This window comes from Channa argus, chromosome 17 (genome assembly GCF_033026475.1).
Source record: "Channa argus isolate prfri chromosome 17, Channa argus male v1.0, whole genome shotgun sequence".
Taxonomy (NCBI): Eukaryota; Metazoa; Chordata; class Actinopteri; order Anabantiformes; family Channidae; genus Channa; species Channa argus.
In genome coordinates this window covers 753,230-773,964 of record NC_090213.1, presented here as the reverse complement: position 1 = coordinate 773,964, position 20,735 = coordinate 753,230, and the positions used below count along the sequence as shown (strand labels likewise).

Here is a 20,735-nt window from a genome sequence, read left to right as displayed (position 1 = left end):
AAATTACAATAGAACGACGGATTTCCAAAATAAAGTTTCCTGTGACTTTTTTGGTAGCTATTGGTAATTTTTGAAGTAAATTTATTCTAGATACTATCAATACTACTACTAGTACTCCTACTACTAATAATAATAATACAGATAAAAGAAACTGCAAAGAAAAGAAAAAAATAATTTGCTTTGTTTTTGTGCTGGATAAGAAGCTACTTTTATTTCCTTAATACTTTCATTTATATAATTTTGTTTCTTTCCCTTTTCCTTTTTCTGTTTGGGTTAAGGTTTTAGGGTCAATCTCAGGTCTTCTACCTCTACTCGGCACAGATGTTTTAGTACGCTGTCTCAGCCATTTGTCTGTCTGTCTCCCATGTCTGTCCTGCCTGCCAGCATCTGTCATGTGCTGGATTGTGTCAGGGATCAATCTCTCTCTCTCTCTCTCTCTCTCTAGTATTTCTCAATATTTGAGATAATTGTTTTTTAAACGCTGGTTATAATCTTACAAACCGAGTTTTTACTTTTTTAAATATTGATTCTGTTCTAAAACGGTCGTTACAACAACGACATCATTTTACTGTTTTTACTGTTTGCTAAACCGTTAGCTTTTATTGTGAAGGCAGATGTGCCCACTTCCGTCCCGCACCTCCCGGTCTTCTGGCTTAGCTCGGCAGTGCTCCGTCTTCCTGGTTTTTGCGGACTTGGGGGCGTTTTTTCAGCTTGTTTAACAACACAGCAAAGTCTCGAAATGCACGAAATATGACCAACTTTGTCCAGATTTGGGTTTTTAATCTGCAGTTTTCCTCTAACGTGCGGTGAAAGTTGTGAATCTGAGACTTTTGTTCTTGGACAAGGAGCGTCGACCGTGTCCCTTCAGTCCATCCATCAGTCCAACATGAGACAGGAGCTCACATTTGTATTGCTTTTAACAGTTTGGATGGTTTTAACAGCGGCAGACACAGAGGATCAGGAGCACAGTAAGTGTAGAGGTTCCATCCTGTAAGTTTATAGAAAAGTCTGTTTTCTGATCAGTCATGAAAAAGTGAAGTATGGAAGATGAATGCTGCCAGATAATATGGTCCCAAAGAATCTTTATTACGAGTAACAGCTGTGGTTTACAGCTTACATCTTGATTACCACTGACAATCTGTCTTAGTTTCTAGTGACCTTCATGCTGTTTGAGTGAAGTTAGTGACTTAGTAACCGATCTTACCTTTATCCTCCCAAACACACTGTGGAAAGATTCATTTTATTGACTTTAATTTACCTTAGTTAGCCTCAAAGTCGTTTGGTACAAAAGGTGCAGTTTTGTGCTGTTTCAACATATTGACTGTAATAAATATCACAAGAACTTTTGTCTCTTGTCCCGTCCCTCCAATACTTTTGGAGGAGACTGTATTTTGATTATTACAGTCCAATATTATAATAAAAAGTTACATTTCAGTAACTATTTACCAACTGTCTTAAACTGTCTCAGATCATGAGATATTAAGTCCAATTTGTTTGAGATAAGTTGCTAAGATACTGAGTCATTAGTCAGTAGGACATAGTGAGTCAAAATTAGGAGTTTTCATAATTCGGAGAAACAACATCACAATTGTGGCCTATAATTATTATTTTGTTTCTTACAATACAAACTTATTTAATTAATTATTTACTCTTGATGTCGGATATGTGACACAGTGTTAAACATTTGAGTTTTAAAGCCTAATCAGTCTAATTAGGACTGTAAATCATATTTTAGTGATTGTATCTAGTACTTGTAATTTACTTAAATCTAAATTAAAGCTCTTCACTCAAAATTGATTATATGTCACCATTGTCAATTTCGTATCTCACACTGTGTCACAACTATGGGATAAGCAGAAATAGGAGATATTAAGTCGCAGCTTAATGAGGTAAGTATTGTATGATACTAGTAGATGAAATACTTTGTCATCTTAAAGTAACCAGCTGAGAAACAAAATAGTGACATTTAAAGTCACATGTGAGACTGAACCGAAGAGTCAAATCCACCACTTCCTGTATCTGACACCTACAGACTCCTCAGGCCTCCTGCACCAAAGGTGTTGCTTTCAGTGAGATTTCCTGAATCAGTAAAGCTTAAAAAAGAAACAGTTTTCCCCAGAGCCTGATAGATTCTGGCTGTTTGAGACGCACACTAATATTCAGAGTTTTCTACAGGGTCTAATGAACCTCCAGTTTGCTGTGAGTGTAGCAGGTGACTGAATTTTAAATCTCTTTTAAGTTTGTCTCGTTATGGTTGTTTTTAATGTGTCTCTCTGTGGCTTTTTGTCACAAATGTTTGTCTTTGAACTACGATGTGTCACCATCGCTGGGTCTCAGAAGGTGTTAAACTTTATCATCATCATTCAGGATCTGTCAGAGTTTCAGCTGCTTTGTTTCCTCTTCAGCTTATCTCAGGTCGATGCTGGATGACTTCGATGTGCTGCCGTTCTCCAGCCTGCAGACTCATTCCGTCCGCCGTCGAGACGTCCAAACTCAAACTCATGTGGAGAAAATCCTCAGTTTTAACGCCCTGCAGAGGTCAGGCTCCACATTATGTACAGTTTGAGTCAGGTGTGATTCATGAAACCTGAACACTCGTGGTGTTTTTCTCTGTCCAGGCAGTTCAGAATGTACCTGAGGACTAATGACGAGCTGTTCACTGAGGATTTCAGAGCAGTGATTGTGGATGAAGAAGGACGAGAGCGGAACTACTCAGTCAACAGACAGAACTACTTCACCGGACACGTGATCGGTAAATCGATCGGCTCAGATCTGACAGAGATTAGAGAATGTCGTACTTTAACCGTCACTGCCAGTTTCTCTTACTAACAAGTGCTGTGTGTTCATTGCCTGACATGTCTCATTCCTCTGTCCCACAGAGCCGCATATTAGTTAGCTCATGCGTCTCAGACAGTTCACTAATCCAACCATCCAGACTCTCCATATTTTAAACTGCTGACTAAAACATTGCATTAAGTCCTTTTTGTTTGCACAATAGTTTCTCTGTTAGAATCACACTGGAGACATTTGGGGTATGTGCTATTTTCTGCTTTTACTAGAAACCACGGTTCTTATAGCTGAGATCCACAGACAGGAGGCAAATCTGAAAGTGTCAAGTGACTTAAAGGGTTCGAATCTGCAAACTGGCTTCAATGACACGAAGAACAACAATGCAGGATAACACAGACTGACACTGAACCTCTGTTGTTCCATCTCCAGGTGAGGAGCACTCACGGGTTCAGGCTCATATAGACGACCACGAGTTCTCTGCTCACATCCTGACTGACGAGGCCGAGTACAACGTCGAGGTAAAGGTCAAACACAAACCAATGTATGATGCTTCAATGGAGAAACATAAATCATCCTGTGGTAAGTCTTCTTCTCTCCTCTCAGCCTCTGTGGAGGTTCACGTCAACGCCCCCTGATGGTCGTCTGCTGGTTTACCGCTCAGAGGACATCAGGAACATCAGCCGACTGCAGCAGCCTTCAGTCTGCGGATACGTGAGCTCTGACCCCAGCCACTTGCTCCCGGACAGTGTCAGAACGGCCATGACGGAGGACAGGGAGGAAGACGGTTAGCAGATGCTGACATGACAGGATTCAGTTTCAGGGGCTGCGCTTCCTAAAGCTGCTCCTTAAACAACACGTAGAACATGTTTAACTTGAAATAGTAACTATTTTGATAAAGAGGTTTTAACTTCAACAGAGACGAAACAGCGTTTAACTGTAAAAATGTTTTAGATTGAAAATGAGCTTTTAATGCGAAGTTCAAATGTAAACAAATATTTTTATAGTAAAAAAGCTTTTAACAAAAAAAAAATAGTTTTAACTAAAAGAGCTTTTGGTTTGAAAAAGCCTTTAATGTAAAGGAAATGTTTTAATGTGACACAAGAAAGAGCTTTTAAATAGAAGAACTGTTCAAATGAACAAGGTGCTTTTAGCTGGAACAGCTTCAAATGTGAAGAATAATCTTTTAGTACAAAAAGACAATTTAAAGTAATAAAAACAATCTCGCTGTGACATCTTGATACTGCAAAGCTTTTATTCAATAGAATAAATATAATTTAAAAGGCCCAGTCCACAGGACTCACTGTGTATTATTTGTTTGTACCTGCTCAGAGTCTGCGTTTAGGGGGAAGCGCCAGGTCCACGATCACAGTAAGAACACCTGTCCTCTGCTGCTGGTGGCAGACCATCGTTTCTTCAAACACATGGGCCGCGGCGAGGAGAGCACCACGCTCAACTACCTGGTCAGAACATAGCGCAAACACTGCTGGCGTCTGAGTTTTCCACCCTGTGCTGAATTAATCCACCTGATTGTGTTTTCAGATCGAGCTGATCGATCGTGTGGACGACATGTACAGAAACACGTCCTGGGACGATGAGTTCATAGGCTACGGTGTCCAGATCCAGCAAGTGAGGACACAAAAGTCTCTTTTAAACTCCCACATTGAAATGCTGACATATCTTCATGTAACCTGTGCTGTAACCTGCTGCTGCGTGTTTCAGATCATTATAGAGAAGATTCCGACTCCTGTAGATCTGGGGAATACTCACTTCAACATGAAAGGAAGCCCAGTGGAGGGCAGAGACGTCTGGGATGTCAAGAAACTGCTGGAGGTAGAGTCTAGATGCAAGCCAACATGCTAACGTTAGCCCCAACTATCTGTCAACATGCTGATAAATGCTAACATGTAGTACACAGGAGGTGGAGTTACTCTCAGAATAACAGCGAATAAACTGTTCCTTTAACATATTCATTCATTAGCATGTTGACTTGGCTAACGTGCTAACTTTAGCAGCGAGGTAGCGACACAATTAGTGTTTGGCAGTTTAGTTCCTGAATGTTCTGTTGTCTTGTGTCCCTGCAGCAGTTCAGCATGGACATTGCAGAAAAAGCGTCCAACGTCTGCCTGGCTCACCTCTTCACCTATCAGGACTTTGATGAAGGCACTCTGGGTCTGGCCTACGTCGCTCCATCCAAACCAGACATCCCTGGAGGTCTCTGTTCCCGAGGTAGTGTCCTGCTGTTACACTCTGATGACTGGAATTACGTTTAAAGATTAACTGTGCGTTGATAACAAACCAGCCGCCTGTTCATTCCTCAGCGTGTCCTTCATCTACAAACGAGCACAAAGTCATTTACCTCAACACAGGCCTCACCAGCACCAAGAACTACGGGAAGACCATCCTGACCAAGGTGAGCTGGCTGAACCACCTCAGATCAGCTGATGGATCCTTCATGGAAAAGTTCAATGAGCAGACCATTTAAGTCACAGAGAATGTGAAAATATCAAAGACATTTTTTTGATATTAGAGCCGATACCAGCTCCGAAACTTGTTCTTAAAATAAAAAAGGATAAATAAAATAAAAAAATTTTAAACGTATTATTAATTCATAGACACAGCACATACATGCACCATGTATTTTTGCTTGTATACATTGTAACATACATATAGAAACTGTTGTTTCTGAGGTATATAACTAGTTGGATTATTAAATACAGAAGTGGATCATATCTGTGAGTCAGTCTGGGAAAGAAGAAGTGGCTGTTTCAGCTCAGTGACTGCTCAGAAATAACACAATGTTTTGGCGACGTCTCCACAGGAAGCAGACCTGGTGACGACTCACGAGCTCGGTCACAACTTCGGAGCAGAGCACGACCCTGACAACGTCCAATACTGCGCCCCCCGAGAGGACCAGGGGGGGAAATACGTCATGTACCCGATCGCCGTCAGCGGAGACCACGTCAACAACAAGGTGCTGCCACCAGGATTCTCTCCAGGTTTACATGGTGATGCACAGTTATGCTCCCAATGTACCGAGAGATGATTCTTTGTGGGCAACAAGTTCCTAAACACACATCCCCAGTCCACAGTGCAGTTCAAAACACATATTTTTTGTTAAGTGTGATAGAAAATTAACATTTTGTTGCTCAAACCAGCAAACATTTGATACTTTTGCTCAAAAACTGACTGAAACAATGAACTAAATATAATGATAGTTACAGATTACGAAACAAATATCTGCACCTCTAAAACATAACATAAGCACTAAAGACTCGAAATGACAGCCACCCCCCTTCCCCTTGACTCCAAGGTCTTGGCCAAACACTGTCACACTTCATCCTTGCAGATAATCTGTCTGTGAACGTCTCTGGTAGACAGCTTTGAATTCTGACATCTCTGAAATAGTTTCCATCAGCGCAGCAAGAAATACACGGTAAATCAAAGTGAAAAGGATAAAAGAACGTCAGGATAGTTTTATTTCATGTTTGACACTTACAAAACATTACTTCAACAAAAAAAGAAAAACCCAAAAGTGAACTGACAAAATAGAAACCTGTTACATTTTGGATTCTATTGGTCAGTAAATAACTGGATGAGGAAATTCTCTCCTGTGTGTGCAGCTGTTCTCTAACTGCAGTAAACGGTCCATAGTCAAGCGTCTGAGGTCGAAGGCCCAGTCGTGCTTCAAGGAAAGGAACATCAACGTGTGTGGAAACTCTCGAGTGGAGCGAGGTGAGGAGTGTGATCCTGGGCTCCTTCACATCACCTCAGATCCATGCTGCACCGCTGACTGCAAACTGCAACTTGGTGCTCAGTGCAGGTCAGAGACAGGGCTTCTGTAAATGTTGTTTTGTCCCACGCATTCAGGGTTGTCTCCAGTAAAGTCTTTGAGCAACACAGTTTTATTCTTCCTACAGTTGATGTCTTTAAAGACAGAAACCTAAATAACTCATGTTGACACGTCTCCATCCTCGTCTCTGCTTAGTGACAGGAACAGCGCCTGCTGTAAAAACTGCCAGTTTGAGGCTAAAGGTGCCGTCTGTCAGGAGCCTATCAATGCCACCTGTAAAGGACACTCCCACTGCACAGGTCAGCTCGCAGATCAAAGGTCACAGATGTATGATAAACAGTTGTGCAGAAGCTTCCATGTGCGTTTGATGTCTGTTGTGTGTTTGTGTTGACAGGACTCAGCAGCGATTGTCCTCCTCCACACAACGCTCCAGATAAAACTGTGTGTTTGGACAGCGGCGAGTGTCTGAACGGGGAGTGTATTCCTTTCTGTCAGGCCGTCCTAAAGCTGGAGCCCTGCGCCTGCAACGGTACCACACTGCAGTTTGTGTAAAGCTGCACTAATGACAGCGAATCCGTACAATGTCGAGTGATTGTGGCTTGTTTACCTCCTTGTTCGGGTTTTGTGGCACTTTTACTGTTTGGTTCAGTCTGAGCTGTTTTCTCAGTTCTGCTTTGGACAATTTACAATCAGTCAACTCTTATGGGGGTTAATATCATCTTAATAATAACTGAAGCCAAAGTTTATGAATATACCTGGTCCTCTGTAATTATCTTTTACATCTTTACATCTTTATATTCCTTTGTTAGTATATAAGAGCATCAGCTCTTCTTTTAGCAAGACTGTCAGTTTTTAAGAAATAATGAGACTAGTTGCTTCAATTTTGAAACAACACTTTTTGCTATTCTCGTTTGATAGAGGAAGTTAGCTTCCTTATTCGTCCTCTGTTGTATTTTTCACTTTATAAAGCTCCAAGTGTTTTCAGTAGGTGACAGGTCTGGACTGCAGGCAGGTCACTTTAGTACTTGGGCTCTAACCGAGTACTTTTCTGGAAAAACTGTTCTCCTCTGTAGAAACCAACTCGTCGTGTAAAGTCTGCTGTCGAAGCAGCAGCGGCGCCTGTGCTCCATATCAGGACCAAACAGGACACTTCCTGTTCCTGCGTAAAGGCAAACCCTGCACCGTGGGTTTCTGTGATGGAGCGGTAAGTTCTTCCTGAGACCTGAAACACAGACTGAAATCCTCACGTTAAAGTGAGCAGGGCTGTAAACTGCGTGTGTTTCTGCAGGGGAAGTGTATGAAGCAGGTGCAGGACGTGGTGGAGCGACTCTGGGATTTCATCGACAAGCTGGACATCAACACATTCGGGAAGTTTCTGGCTGATAACATCGTGGCTTCAGTGGTGGCTTTCTCTCTGTTCTTCTGGGTTCCTCTCAGCATCCTGGTCCACTGTGTGGTGAGAAACCTAAATCAGGGACTGAAGTCAGACTCAGTTCTGTCATTGGCTTATTTCACCACTTAAGCACATGTAAATAAAGTGAAGATGAAAAGTTTGGCAATGCTGCCAAAATGTCTTGACCTGTTCGTTTAAATTACATTTCATAAAGGTGTGTAAATACAATAATAGCAAACTTCACTGCATCAATCTTTTCCCCCTTATGTCTCTCATCAGTTCACGTTCATCAGTGTCAAATCTCCGGCACTAACTTACTGTGTTTTCTGATCTTTTTTGTACTTTCAGGACAAGAAGATGGATAAACAGTACGAACAGACCACCAAGTCTCTGCTCTTCCCCAGTGTGAGGATTTACTGTGGTTTTATACTAATAGGCTCATGTTCAGAAAAAGACAATGAACGAAATGTAAAAATGACCAAAGAGCATCAGACTCAAGATGCCCCAAAGAAGCCAAACTCAGGTGCAGTGTGTGGTAGTTCCAACACGACCTCTTGTATAATTAAAGTGCAGTAAAGTTCAAAATAAGTTTCTGGGTGTATGAAGACTGTTGAGACTAAGTCCTAGTGAGCGTTGGGCCAAGGGAGCCGTCTGTGGCACCATCTCACGAAGCTTTAGAGGTGAAACATGGGTCGACTGAATTATTAAGTAAGCAATAAGTAAGCTAATAATCTGAGTCATTTTCAGGAGAAATGTCCTGAGACGTGATGAGTGTAAACAGGTTCTGGGGTTTAGACTTTCAGAGCTTAATCCAAACAACAAATGGATTAAGGAAACATCAGCTGTAGCCTCTGTGATCATGTGATGACTCAACTGCGGATCAGAGCGAAATGAACTGAAACGGAAAAAAATTAGTCTGCTCCTTTAACTCTGACCTTTCATTTTCCAGAATGCTGAGCTCCTGAGCAGCCTGGAGTCTGCATCAGTTCGGATCTACAAATCTCCAAGCTGCCCCCCAAACACCGCTGCCCCCCTGCGTTTTCAACCTTGGGGCCCCCAACAGACCAGCACCCCTCCAGTCTCCTGCTCTGACCCAGGTCCTGGTCCTTTTAATGTCCCTCCTCCTCTGGACGGCCCCCACATGGCCACCATCCAAGAGGACCCAAGCTCCGACTCCCACCTGGACGAGGAAGCGTTTGGGCGGCCTGTAGGGTCGAATCAGCGCTCTTTTGAAGACCTGACAGAGAAAGGTGTAACAAGTCTCGGTGAGGGGTCGCTGCTGTTCAGGCTGCAGAGACATCAGGTCAGCACCAAGGAGACGCAGTGCTGAGATCTGCAGGTGGGGGGCTGGGCTATCCTCCAGCTGGGGTGTAGCATCATCTCTACCTCATCCACCAAGCTGTCAGGTGGCACAAAATCAGCATCTCAAATCTGTTGAGATTGGGAGATTGTGAGTCTAAAGCCTCGGTGGGGGGAGGGGGGTGGGGGTGGCATTGTTGACCATGCATTACTAGAAGTTCTAAAGTTTTTCGGTCTGTGCTGGTTCGCTGTCTGGGACAGGGGGACTGGGGGCAAAGCGTATGAAGCTCTGATTATCTTCAAGCGTGAAGTTATTTCCCACATAACAGGTCAATCAACGTGATTCAGACTCAAGTTGTGCATCGTGCTCAACATGTTGATGGTAAAAGAAAGTTTCTAGTAGCCAAACGTGTCCTGTGTTATGAAGCATAACAAGATGCTATTGTTACAACAACCCCAACTAGTTACCTCTGACCACTCTGGAGCTGCACATCGAGAGTCTTCCTGTTTTTGATGCTCTGTGTCTGCAGCTATCAACATGTTGGACATGATACACAGACACTTAGCTAGAGTCTGGATCATGTTCACAGCTGTGAAGTAAGACGTCAAAGCGTCAACTTACCAGACATACAGCAGGATTTCTGTCTAAAAAGAGCCAGCAAAGCAAGTTGACTAAGAGCTGTGGGCTCCCGCCCCTGATGTCCTTCTCTGAATGGTTAGAAGTGTTGATCCTCTAGAATTATCTCGGCTTTCAGGTTAAATGGTGCAACGTTTGTCTTTAAGTGCATCACGGAGACACAAACCATAGCGTCTTCCTGAATGTGGGATGTTGTATTAACAGCACTGACACTTTCTAGTTCTTTTCTGAGAGTGTGGGAACTGAACCCCAAACCCTGACAGTGTTAGTGCCTTGCTCAACTTACTGAGCTTTATGAGACTTTGTATGTCATTTACACAAATACTTATTTGTGCTGCAAAAAAATGCATTTAGCCTGGTGGGCTGCGTGTTTTGTTTTGTTTTGTTTTTGAAGGCGCTTAGTGTCAAAGTCCATTTCCACTAGTTACATTCTTTTGTTCAACCAGAAATAAGTGACTTATCAACACACAAAGGATTAACAATTATAGTATTAACTTATTTTTTCTAAGCAGAAATATGAAACAAACTGGTCCAGATTCTTAAATATGAGAATTTGTTGTTGTTTTTTTTTATCTTTCATCATAGTGAAATTTTAAAGTGACTTTTGATGCACTTAACTTGGGCTCAAATATGTTGTGGTTGGAATTTTTTGTACTAATTTCTAATGTTTTCTAGGCAAATTACCATCAGAAAATGATATTGAAAAAATATTTGGCAGATTGATTATGTTAAACTAGCTCTGTCTCTCAACTTTGTAAGTCAAGGTCATTTACTTACTGGCAGTATTTTGGCTATTCTTAAGATTTATTTGTTAAAGGGAGCATAACCAATTTTTAACTTGCTCTCTATGGTTTTAGCTTAGTGTGTAAATGTACATTAATGCTTTTAAACTTCCCTCTGACTTCACTATATTAAAATATTGCTCTGCTTCTAGCTGAGAAATGTTTTAATCATTAGGAGTTCAGATGATGTTATTTGGAGGAGCTCTGCAAAAGCAGGTTGACCGTGATTACAAACTCCATAGTTTGAGCAACAAGATGACATCATCTGAACTGAAGGTTCCTCCAAGTGATGTCATCTGTAGTTTCATCTGTTTTTTAGCTAGAAGTAGAGAGATATTGTAATATAGGGATGTCAGAGAGATGTTTAATGGTGTAGTAGTAGTATTTACATGTACTACCCAAACTACAAGCAAGTTCAATATGAGTGAAATTGTCCTTTAACATCGTTTTGTTTCTTGGCAGGGATGGGCTTCCATATTTTTGTAATGATTTCAGATTAGATTATCAGAGTAAAAATCTGTGGAGTCAATCTGTTGATCCTTGCTACAAATACCACTGCGTCTTTTACGTAAATACTTCAGCCAAATGTTGAAATCTGACACAAACTTTAAACCAAACTTCAGTCAAAAAGTTTCGGTTTTTACTGCCAAACCACCTTGTTTCACTGGGAGATCACTTGAGCTGCTCTGGTACCTGAGTTTATTTTATTTAAAATGTGTTTGTACTTTATGCTGTTTTGTTTTTAAAATCATTTATTAATGACAATCAGCGTGAGCTCAGCATGCCTTCTTTTCCTCTGTGGTATTTAAATGCACTACAGTCAGTATTTTAATATGGAGTATTTGAAATGTGTCGAGTCTTTTACACTGAGATGTTTCTGTTTATCTGTGTTGTTATAAGCACATGAAGCTTTGCCATATTGTTTATCACTGAGTATAATTCATTTAAAGATCTTTTCTGTGTTTAACTGATGGGCAAATACAACATTTTAATGTCTGTAGTTATGTCAGTAAACTTTTTTTTGATTTTTGAATATATTTTTTTGGCCCTTCCTGATGCAACCCTGCTCAGTTTCTACTGGTTTTGGGACCAGCACTGGGGATGGGGATGGGCTGTTGGGGGTTCAGTGTCTTGCACAGGGAACCCCCCTTCGAAATGTGTTCAGGAAGAGTGGGGCTTGGACCTCCGACCCTATGGTCGGTAGGTGGCCACTCTACCAACTGAGCAACGGCCACCTCAATCTGGGATGCAGATGAAAAATAAAAGAATTGTTTGTGTAGTGCTGGTGCTCAGTATTTTTAAATGTATCCAATCATTTATTAAAAGTGCTGATTCCCACGATTTGAAAGCAACAAAGCTAAACTTGCTGGTAATTTAGTGGCATTAAGTAGAAACTGGTAGTTTTGCATTTTTCTTGTTTGATGGTCATTAAATTGCACAGAAATTACTTTGTATGTATCAAATGTAAACGACCACTTATAAAGCGCTTTTATCCAAATTACTTTACAATGGTGCTTCTCCTTCACACGCAGATGGCAGCGGCTGGCATGTAAGGGCCTCAACTTGGGGTTCAGTGTCTTGCCCAAGAACACTTTGACACCTAAGGACTGGGAATCGAACCACTGTCCCTGTGGTTCGCGGGTTACTGCCTTAAATTTTGAGCTACAGCCGCCTATTAAAATATGGTTATTATTTTGGTAATTACATTATTTAATTATTACCCCCTTTTTATTGAGTGATGCTCCTGCACCAGTTAAACTGAAGTTTTTCGACCCTCAGCTTCGTTTAAAAGGAAAGATGAAAATATCAGACGTGAGAAGGTTCCTATTTTTAGCGAGAACACTTTCCCGTTAAGAGTAAAATGGGTTTTGTTTTACAGGAAAAATATTAACTTTTAAGCATTTCCAAGCATATTCCTTTCCTTTTTTTTTAAAACAATAAAATGCAGTCAAATGTAATTAACTTTAGAGGAAGGAGACTCCAGTAAACATTTACTGGTCAAATGTTTATTTTTCTCAAGAAATTATTTTTTATCACAAAAGCTGATTTCACAATAAAAGTACAATAATCTGAAATGGTGTGTTGATCTGCTGAAGGTGATTCCTTTGGAACCATGATTCCAACAAAGAGTTTGTCTTTGTTAAAAAAAGGCGTAACACTTATTTTTAATCAGCACACAAACATGTAATTACTGGTGTGTCTCTCAGCGTTCAGGAGTTGTTGTGTACTTGTCTTATGACGCCTTTTTACACAGTTTATTACATTAGGACCACAGAACCAGTTAGTACACGTTAGTGTTTCCATGTTTATATGCTGGTTTTACTAGATAAATGAGTGGAGTTACAGTAAAGGCAAACCGAGTAAAACATCAGTTTGTCTGCTCAGGTGTGGTGAATCAGAAGGTGGGGCTGAGGGCGTCGTAGAGCCGATGGACAGCGACCTCCACCATCTCCCTCAGAGTCTCGTCCTCTGTGCAGGTCACAGACTAGAGGACATACGTGAGAGGTCAATAAACAGGTAAAGGACATTACGTCATTTATGAGTCAAACCAACAGGTCTGAGTCAGTCCTACGTTCGCTGACCATCATGAATATTTTGAACTCATCAGAAGAATAAAGTGACTCACTCTGGTCTCTGGGTCGATTAACGCTGTGACGCCGTCCACCGTCACAGTCAGGTTTTTATTTTCTTTGAAATTCACAGAGTCGTCTCCAAACATGTCGCTGCAGCAGAAAATATTCATATCTCAAAACCAAAATATGTGTTGTATTGTAAAATAAATAACACATGAAAATAACACCTAAAAATGTTTTAAAGTGACTTTAACTTTAATTAGTAAAATCTTGTGTTGCCTCTGAAAAAATGAGATCCACAATTCTGATATTTTATTGTTTTGTCAGATATTAAAGTTTTAACAATTATTTTCGTGCCATTTTAAATCCCTCACTTGTTTGTTTTATGATGCACATAGTGCCAGGCGGGCGGGGTTTTAGAGAGCACCAAATAACAAATTTAAGAGACTGAACAGACTTTAATGTCAGCTGAAACTGCAGTTTGCTGTATTTGTAAAGACTCCACCCGACTGGCACTGAAGGCAGAGTGAAACAAACATCCACCCGGAGTTCAGTACTCACTGCAGCATGAGTGCCAGTCTCTCTACGAACACGTCCATGTCGAAGGTTTCCCTCTTGCCTTCAAGAACTGAAACAAACATCAATCATTCCACGTGTTTGTGTTAATCATTGCAATTACGCTAAAAGTGGATTTTTCGCCTTTACTGACATTTCTGGGCGTTGGGGTTGGACTGGACCTCCAGGACCACCGTAGTGATGGCGTCAGCATACATGTCGTTGAGTGGGTTGGCGATCCACTGAAATGAGAACACAAGTCAGTCAGATGAGAGTGTGTTTAACTTTTCTGTCCAACAAGCGACTTTTTGACAGGAAAACAGGACGTGTCCTTCTGTTTTCTAATCACTGTGATAAAGGTGCAGCAGTCGAGCATTGACAGCTCTAAATGTGAAGCGTTTGTGTCTCTGACCTCCAGCAGCACCATGCCCGCTTCATGAACCAAAGTGATGTTTTTAAAGATCCTGACAGTGATTTTCTCTGCTCCCTCCACCTGCTCCACGTCTCCTGAAAACAAACATGCCAATAATAGACAAAGCCTACATTCACATTATGCCTCTGATCGGATGTTTTTAAGCAGTTTGAACAAACGAGACACATTCCAGTAACAAGGGTGGAACAAAGAAGCCATTGAATTGTGGCTGCAGTCACATCACTTAGATCAGTATTTTTCCTCATTTCTGTAGTCAGCATTCAATCATGACTTGGGGAAAGAAACAGGGAAGAGAGAAACAAGAGTGAACGTTGAATTAAACAGTTCTCTGAGTAAAACTAGAGAGACACACAGGTGCAGCTCAGGGTTCTCTTCTTGGACATTCATCATTTCTCAAAAACCTTTTAAGGACTGACCAAAGGGTGCAACTGGTCAGAGACTACAGAGCCTGAGGAGACCACAAGCCTTGATATCATCAAATAAGTCTTATAATATTAGTGTTAGTATAAGTAGTTATTCTTTTTCGCATGTAGCTCAAATGAAAAGGTTTAACCAGAGGATTCACATTCCAGAGTGGAAACAGTCTTATGGAGTACACAGAGTTCACAGTTCACCCACCTGCGAGGCTCCGTAGCTGACTGACCAGCAGGGAGATGGGTCCGGTGTAGGGGATGGCCTGGGTTTGCGTCACTGTGCCCATACACAGGTCTGTGTAGTCTGAACAAAGACAGGAGGAAACACAGTCACTCTTAAGAATTCAGAAGCAGTGAATATACAGATCTTCACCGTTATCTACAGAATAACTAACTCAGTGTGAGTTACTGACTGGAAAGATCGGAGGGCGACAGGATGTGATAATTGAAGTTTCTTTTGACGAGGATCCCAGAGACTCTCTGACCCTGAACGCACTTCTTGTCAGCCAGGGAGCCCATCACCTGCAGGGCGGCATGCTCGGAGTTAATAACACACCAAAACCAAGGAAGAGAAAATGGATTTGACAGTTTCAGTATTTTGGCGTTTCGGGCAAACCTTTGCCAGTTTCTCTCCTCTGAAGTTTAGTGTGACGGCCTCTGTGTTCCGAGGGTTGTGGACTTCGATGTGAACCTCATCATTGTCTTCGTACTCCCGGATGAGAGCTGCCTTAAGACGGGCCATCTCGTTCTGCTCCCCATGAACCAGAATCTGAGGAAGCACAAATGTGCCTACAGTTATCTTATATCCAGATGTTCCTACCTCATGGTATTTGTCTGCTCTGTGATCACTGCAGTAATTATTAAATAGCTTGGTACCATGTTACACTAAAGCACAATCAAAGCAGAAATGTTCAAATTTAATCGATCGTTTAATTGAGCGTTTGTTGTAAATGACACAATAACAATGTTTTTGTCAGTGTGTTTTCTCAAAATTCCCTCTTAAGACCCAAATGTGAGATGGAGAATAAAAAGCACAGCATTTGTTTTGATAAAATGTGTTTATCTGTGCACAGTTATAGTATTTAGGTACTTACATTAAGTGGAAATCCACTAGATGACACAATAACAATAACAATACTGCAAGTTGTCAAATGACAAAAGAAAATATTACTCAAAAGAGATGCAAAAATATGGAAAGGTAGTAAAAGTACTAAAAGAGGATGTTAACAGATGTGCGCTGTGGTCAGGTAATTACCACGTGAGGAGGTTTGAGCGCTCGGATGAACTCGCTGGTCTGCTGGTAGTCGGTGTGAGCAGAGAAGGAAATGTAGTCCACCGACATCTTCAGAGGAAGCTTCTGACCCGACATGGTGGTGATTTCGTCGGGCTCTGTCATGATGTGCTGAAACAAACACACCAACACCCATTTAAAACAAACCATTGTGATTCCACTGCCAATACTATCCTCATTAGACTGGAATCAGCAGTTGCTGCTTGTTTGAAAAATCATCTGTATCGAGAGCACCGTCTGCTGGTAACTGGGCTTCATCAAAATTGCTTCTTTTTTCTGTCTGATGCCGAGTGTCGGACATTGAACATACAGGTTGAATTTGTCAATGAGGGGGAAGAAAAAACACAATGATGTGAAGAATTATCAAGGCTCAGAGCTGAAATAATCACCTTCCAAACTGAGCAATGACAGATCAGATAAGGGAATCGGGATCTACATCGGATGTCTGCTAGACCAGACTCCACAGTGTTGAACCCTACTCTCCATCGATATACAAGCCACAAGTTAGTTTCTTCAAAGAGAACAACCCCTGAACATGATCGGGGGGCTCTAGTAGCACAGGTTAGTCTTGAATCTGGGCGCTGCAGGGTTTTTCCTTCTGTACACAAGGAGCCATGGTGCTCGCTCTTAAGAGCAGCCTTGAAGTCTAGCTGTTTTCTGGGAGCTTTCCCCCTGGCAGATTTACAGATAGAGATACAGGCAGCTTATCTGGTTCTGGCCCTGTCTTTCTGTGTAAAGAACAACTCACCTTAGCGAGTGTTCCCTCCACACAATATCCAGCAATGATGACTCCATTCCTCTTGTCGGTGCACCAGCTCTCAAACAGCTCTCTGGACAAACCGCTCTGCATCATACCAGGCGACGCCATCACCACGCTGGGACCGATGTCATCAAAGTGATCCATGCTCTGAAAGCACACAGAGGGACATGACAAAAGGCTGCAGGATAAAAAAAACAACCTAGATCCCTGTGACTTTCCAAACCGTGTGAACTGACCTTGAGGTTGCTGATGTGCTTAAAGACGAAAGGGTTGTTGATGTTGATGGCCTTGCGGATCTTGTCATTCATAGCATTGATGTAGGTCTGGTAGACGGCCATGCACTTCCTGGCCAAAGACGAGGCGTAGTAGATGGGTATGTCATGGAGCTCGGGGTGGTTCTGCCAGTACTCATCTGGTTCAAGCACACAGAGTACAGTATATAGAGATGTTCAAAGTGGGACACGAGAGGTTAAAGTTAGGATGTGTTGGCATGATGGCAAAGCTATGGAAAACCAAGTCCACCACCACAATTTTATTACATCTGAAAAAGTATTAAAATGAAGTATTTCAATATTTTATTAACACTCAAATGAAGGCGTGAAGTGACTTGTGTTACTGGTGTGGATTTGTCACTTAAGCTGCAGTTCTAAAGAGCTTTTTGATTTCATGTAGCTCCTCAGTAAGTTTTTTTAGATACCCAAACTGCATTCCCTCACTATAGCCTCCGGTTAACAAATTAAATACTGGAATATTTGTCTTCCCCATGTCCGCACAAGTCAAATATAGAATTCAAACTGGGACACTTGAACTAGATGAAGAACACAGAATGAGAAAACAATGTCTCAACAATGTCTCACCCAGGATGAGCAGCAGCTCCTGGGCTCGTCCCAGAGCGAAGACGGGGATCAGACATCGACCCTCCCTGTTCACAATGTCGTGGACGGTGTTACAGAAACGAGCCTCTCGCTCCTCTCTCTTCTCATGAATGTGAGTCCCGTAAGTTGACTCCTAACAGTGAGAGAAAACTATAATTACATTTAATGTAAATACTCAGGTTTCAACTGCTTGTTGTTAAAATTAGGGTCCAAACCTACACTAGTGTTTCCTACTAACAAATATTCTGTACCTCAAGGTCAAGTGTACTGTATTCTAATACACTGTCCTGTTGTCACAGATAATGACTAGAAACCAAATGTAGATTAATCCAACACTGAACAGTCTCCAACAAATGCAGAGTTTCCAACTGTATGTTAAAAAGTACAGTGTCCAGCTGTTCATAACACACACACAAATCACTTCCTAAATATTTTCAAGGTTTTAAGCAGCAGTAGTGTTGTTGATTCATTTTTTATCTTTTGTTATTATAAACCTATATTGTGTTATAATAATAAATTGTATTGATGTATTTCCTGCCAGGTTTCAGCTAGAAGAGTGAGACACAGTTAGAGCCATCACATGGTTTTCAGAATATCTCACAATCACATTTTACAGTACTGGATATGACCGACAAAATGAGAAAACCTGCTATTTAAAAAGCAATGTCTGCTATTATTGCTGATGTTCTATTGCTGCCACCAAGATCTGTATTTCAAAATTATGTTTTCAAACAGTGTCTGGAACTTTGACCCCGTGAGACTCATTTGCACATCATTTTAACTATGCATTGATGAATTTATGGCTTCAGTAAAGACAAACAGGCTTCAAGCACAGAGCTACAGGCAAAAAGAGAAGTCAAAGAAGGTATGTAGAGCTGATCCCACAGTGAAGGAGTGTAACTCACAGTGATGAGGATGTCTGGTTTTACACTGGGGATCTCTGCTGCCATCAGATGTCTGTCCTCCTGACGGGAGAAATCTCCTGTATACAACAGCTACACAAACAAAAAGACACAAAAACAAAATCATAAGCAAAGGTGTAACTACCTGGAACCTAACTTGAAGCAGAATAATTCAGGATTGGACTTCCTCTGATTTCTGTTGCTCACATTCCTAATTGTAGATAAGCTGTCACTGTGCAGGCCAATCAATACAGTGTGAGTCAAGTGACCAGTGAACATTACCTTGACACCAGCGATCTCGATCATGAACATGGCCGCTCCCAGGACATGTCCGGCGTGATAACACCAGAACTTGATGCCGGCCACCTCTTTCACCTCATGGAAGTTGATGGTCTCAATTTTCTCCATGCTTTCCTCCAGGTCTGTCTCGGTGTACAGCATGTCGTCTGCTGAGATGTTACTGCAACAAACATCAGCATTAATACACTGCATATACACATTATCCTATTTTATTAACTCTGCCCAACACTGTAAATACAACACACGTGTCAGATGTGTCAAATCTGCTCCTGAAAAACTGGAGCAAAATCTTTGGTAAATTTAAGGTAAGTCCTACCTGACTTTGACACAGTCAGACAGCAGCCAGCGGTAGATGGCTTTGGTCGCATGAGTCATAAAGGTTCGTCCTTTGAAGCTGGTCTTCTGCAGGAACCAGGGCAGAGCTCCACAGTGGTCCAGGTGGAAGCTGAAAGAGGAGGGAGACCAACGTGTGAGTCACTGTGGAGCGTCCAAGTCTGGAGTTACACCTGCATGTGTGTCAGTGCATCAGAGTGTGTAATGAAGAACTGAATTTTCTCAACTCACTGGCTGACTAGCAACAGGTCGATCTCGGCTGGATCGATCAGATCTATGTATGGCAGAGCGTCCATTCCCTCCAGACCCGGGTGGATCCCACAGTCCAGCTGCATCACAACACACACGCAGGGGTGTTAACAGAACACTGAAGTGACTCTGCACTTTAATGTGCACAGTGGATAAAAACACATCATAACAAAGACCGGGTTACCATAATTTTTCGTCCCTTGAACTCCAAAATGATGCAGGATCGTCCCACCTCCTGTCCCGCTCCTCTGAACAACACAGTGAGAATATCACCCTCATATCCAACGAACATCCACATGTATTAGAGTTTATTCTCAAAGCAAAAACTCTTCAGCAAGTAACAACAGTAACCAACATACATAGCCCAACTCATTACAACAGTAACATCTACTGTGTTGCATTCAATTAGCTGTAAACTACTTGTCTGAGTAACATAGGGATAACCAAACTATATTTTAAAGTAATCTTAAATTAGCGCATTAACAAATTAAAAACATTGATTTTATGACTTATATCATGTCACTAACGAATCTGAAAATTTATTTGGAAATAATAAGTTTTCTCCACTGAAGCTAACGATAATGTACGAAGTTAGCAGTGAAAAGATACATTTTTATAAATTAAAACTCTCCTTGAATAAGCGCTGTTTTACAACACTTGAAATGAAGTATTGCCTCTAATGCTTAAACAAAAAAACCGTATCTGCTGAGAAGAAGTAAAGTCTAAATAAGCAGCAGACGTCGACGCTAGCAGCTTAAAACCAGATTAAAGTTGTGTTTAAACTCACAGCGGACGGATGAGCAGCTGGTCACTTTCCTCCGCGGGAACAGTGACATCAGATTTACGTTTAGCTGCCATGTTTACTCCAATATATCTGATAAACGTTTCACAAATACGAATTAATTCATTGTAACTCCAGCTAAGACCCGCGTCGCTACAAGGTTTCCTACGCGTCACTTCCGGTCCGTGCGGTAATCCCTCCGAGGGCTTACAGCAGTTATAGCCTTGGTTCCATTTTTGAGCTTTTATTCTCTTCTGCGGGGAAAATACAGAGAGATCCGACTTAATGGATTTTAATCATAAATCAAAGTTTGTAGAGATAAAAAGTTTTACTCAATTTATTCTGTACTGTTCCTAGATTCATATGTTTGTGTTTTTTATACCGATAGAGCAAATGCTAAATCCGTCTCAGTACAAATCCATTTTCTGTGGAAAATTTGTAAAAATGTTCATTTAATTGTTAAATTATTGTTTAATCAATCTGGTGCTAACACTTCAAAATTGTTTTTAAATGGAGATTTTGTGGGAAATAACTAAAAAAAATTGTCATGCATACAAAGCTACATGTGCTGGATACATA

General features: G+C 41.4%; 2 protein-coding genes across 2 annotated transcripts; one reads left to right on the top strand and one right to left on the bottom strand.

Moving 5' to 3' along the window:
• Positions 1–642: 642 nt before the first annotated feature.
• adam17b (ADAM metallopeptidase domain 17b) lies at positions 643–12,766 on the top strand. The gene is made up of 18 exons (XM_067481957.1): positions 643–968; positions 2,406–2,538; positions 2,619–2,752; positions 3,220–3,308; positions 3,394–3,574; positions 4,120–4,250; positions 4,330–4,416; positions 4,510–4,620; positions 4,872–5,016; positions 5,109–5,200; positions 5,609–5,761; positions 6,411–6,610; positions 6,776–6,879; positions 6,975–7,109; positions 7,654–7,784; positions 7,869–8,036; positions 8,322–8,378; positions 8,923–12,766. The coding sequence occupies exons 1-18, from the start codon at positions 887–889 to the stop codon at positions 9,301–9,303; spliced, it is 2,514 nt and encodes an 837-aa protein (XP_067338058.1). The 5' UTR covers positions 643–886; the 3' UTR covers positions 9,304–12,766.
• A 68-nt stretch (positions 12,767–12,834) lies between these two features.
• On the bottom strand, positions 12,835–20,333 carry cpsf3 (cleavage and polyadenylation specific factor 3). Its single transcript, XM_067481958.1, has 18 exons — positions 20,163–20,333; positions 19,560–19,623; positions 19,358–19,455; positions 19,110–19,238; positions 18,776–18,953; positions 18,497–18,586; positions 17,574–17,724; positions 16,953–17,128; positions 16,705–16,863; positions 15,921–16,067; positions 15,282–15,434; positions 15,079–15,187; positions 14,871–14,969; positions 14,232–14,326; positions 13,974–14,061; positions 13,826–13,892; positions 13,318–13,414; positions 12,835–13,176 (listed from the first exon to the last, which is right to left on the bottom strand). The coding sequence occupies exons 1-18, from the start codon at positions 20,231–20,233 to the stop codon at positions 13,087–13,089; spliced, it is 2,061 nt and encodes a 686-aa protein (XP_067338059.1). The 5' UTR covers positions 20,234–20,333; the 3' UTR covers positions 12,835–13,086.
• Positions 20,334–20,735: the final 402 nt, after the last annotated feature.

Excerpts from the sequence above, each read along its gene's own strand:
- cpsf3 (XM_067481958.1), bottom strand. The coding sequence starts at position 20,233 with ATGGCAGCTAAACGTAAATCTGATGTCACTGTTCCCGCGGAGGAAAGT. Across the intron at positions 18,954-19,109 it reads TCTGACTGTGTCAAAGTCAG|TAACATCTCAGCAGACGACA; the intron begins GTAGGACTTACC and ends TGTTTGTTGCAG. Across the intron at positions 15,188-15,281 it reads GAGGAGAGAAACTGGCAAAG|GTGATGGGCTCCCTGGCTGA; the intron begins GTTTGCCCGAAA and ends GCCGCCCTGCAG.
- adam17b (XM_067481957.1), top strand. The coding sequence starts at position 887 with ATGAGACAGGAGCTCACATTTGTATTGCTTTTAACAGTTTGGATGGTT. Across the intron at positions 4,621-4,871 it reads ATGTCAAGAAACTGCTGGAG|CAGTTCAGCATGGACATTGC; the intron begins GTAGAGTCTAGA and ends GTGTCCCTGCAG. Across the intron at positions 5,201-5,608 it reads GGAAGACCATCCTGACCAAG|GAAGCAGACCTGGTGACGAC; the intron begins GTGAGCTGGCTG and ends ACGTCTCCACAG.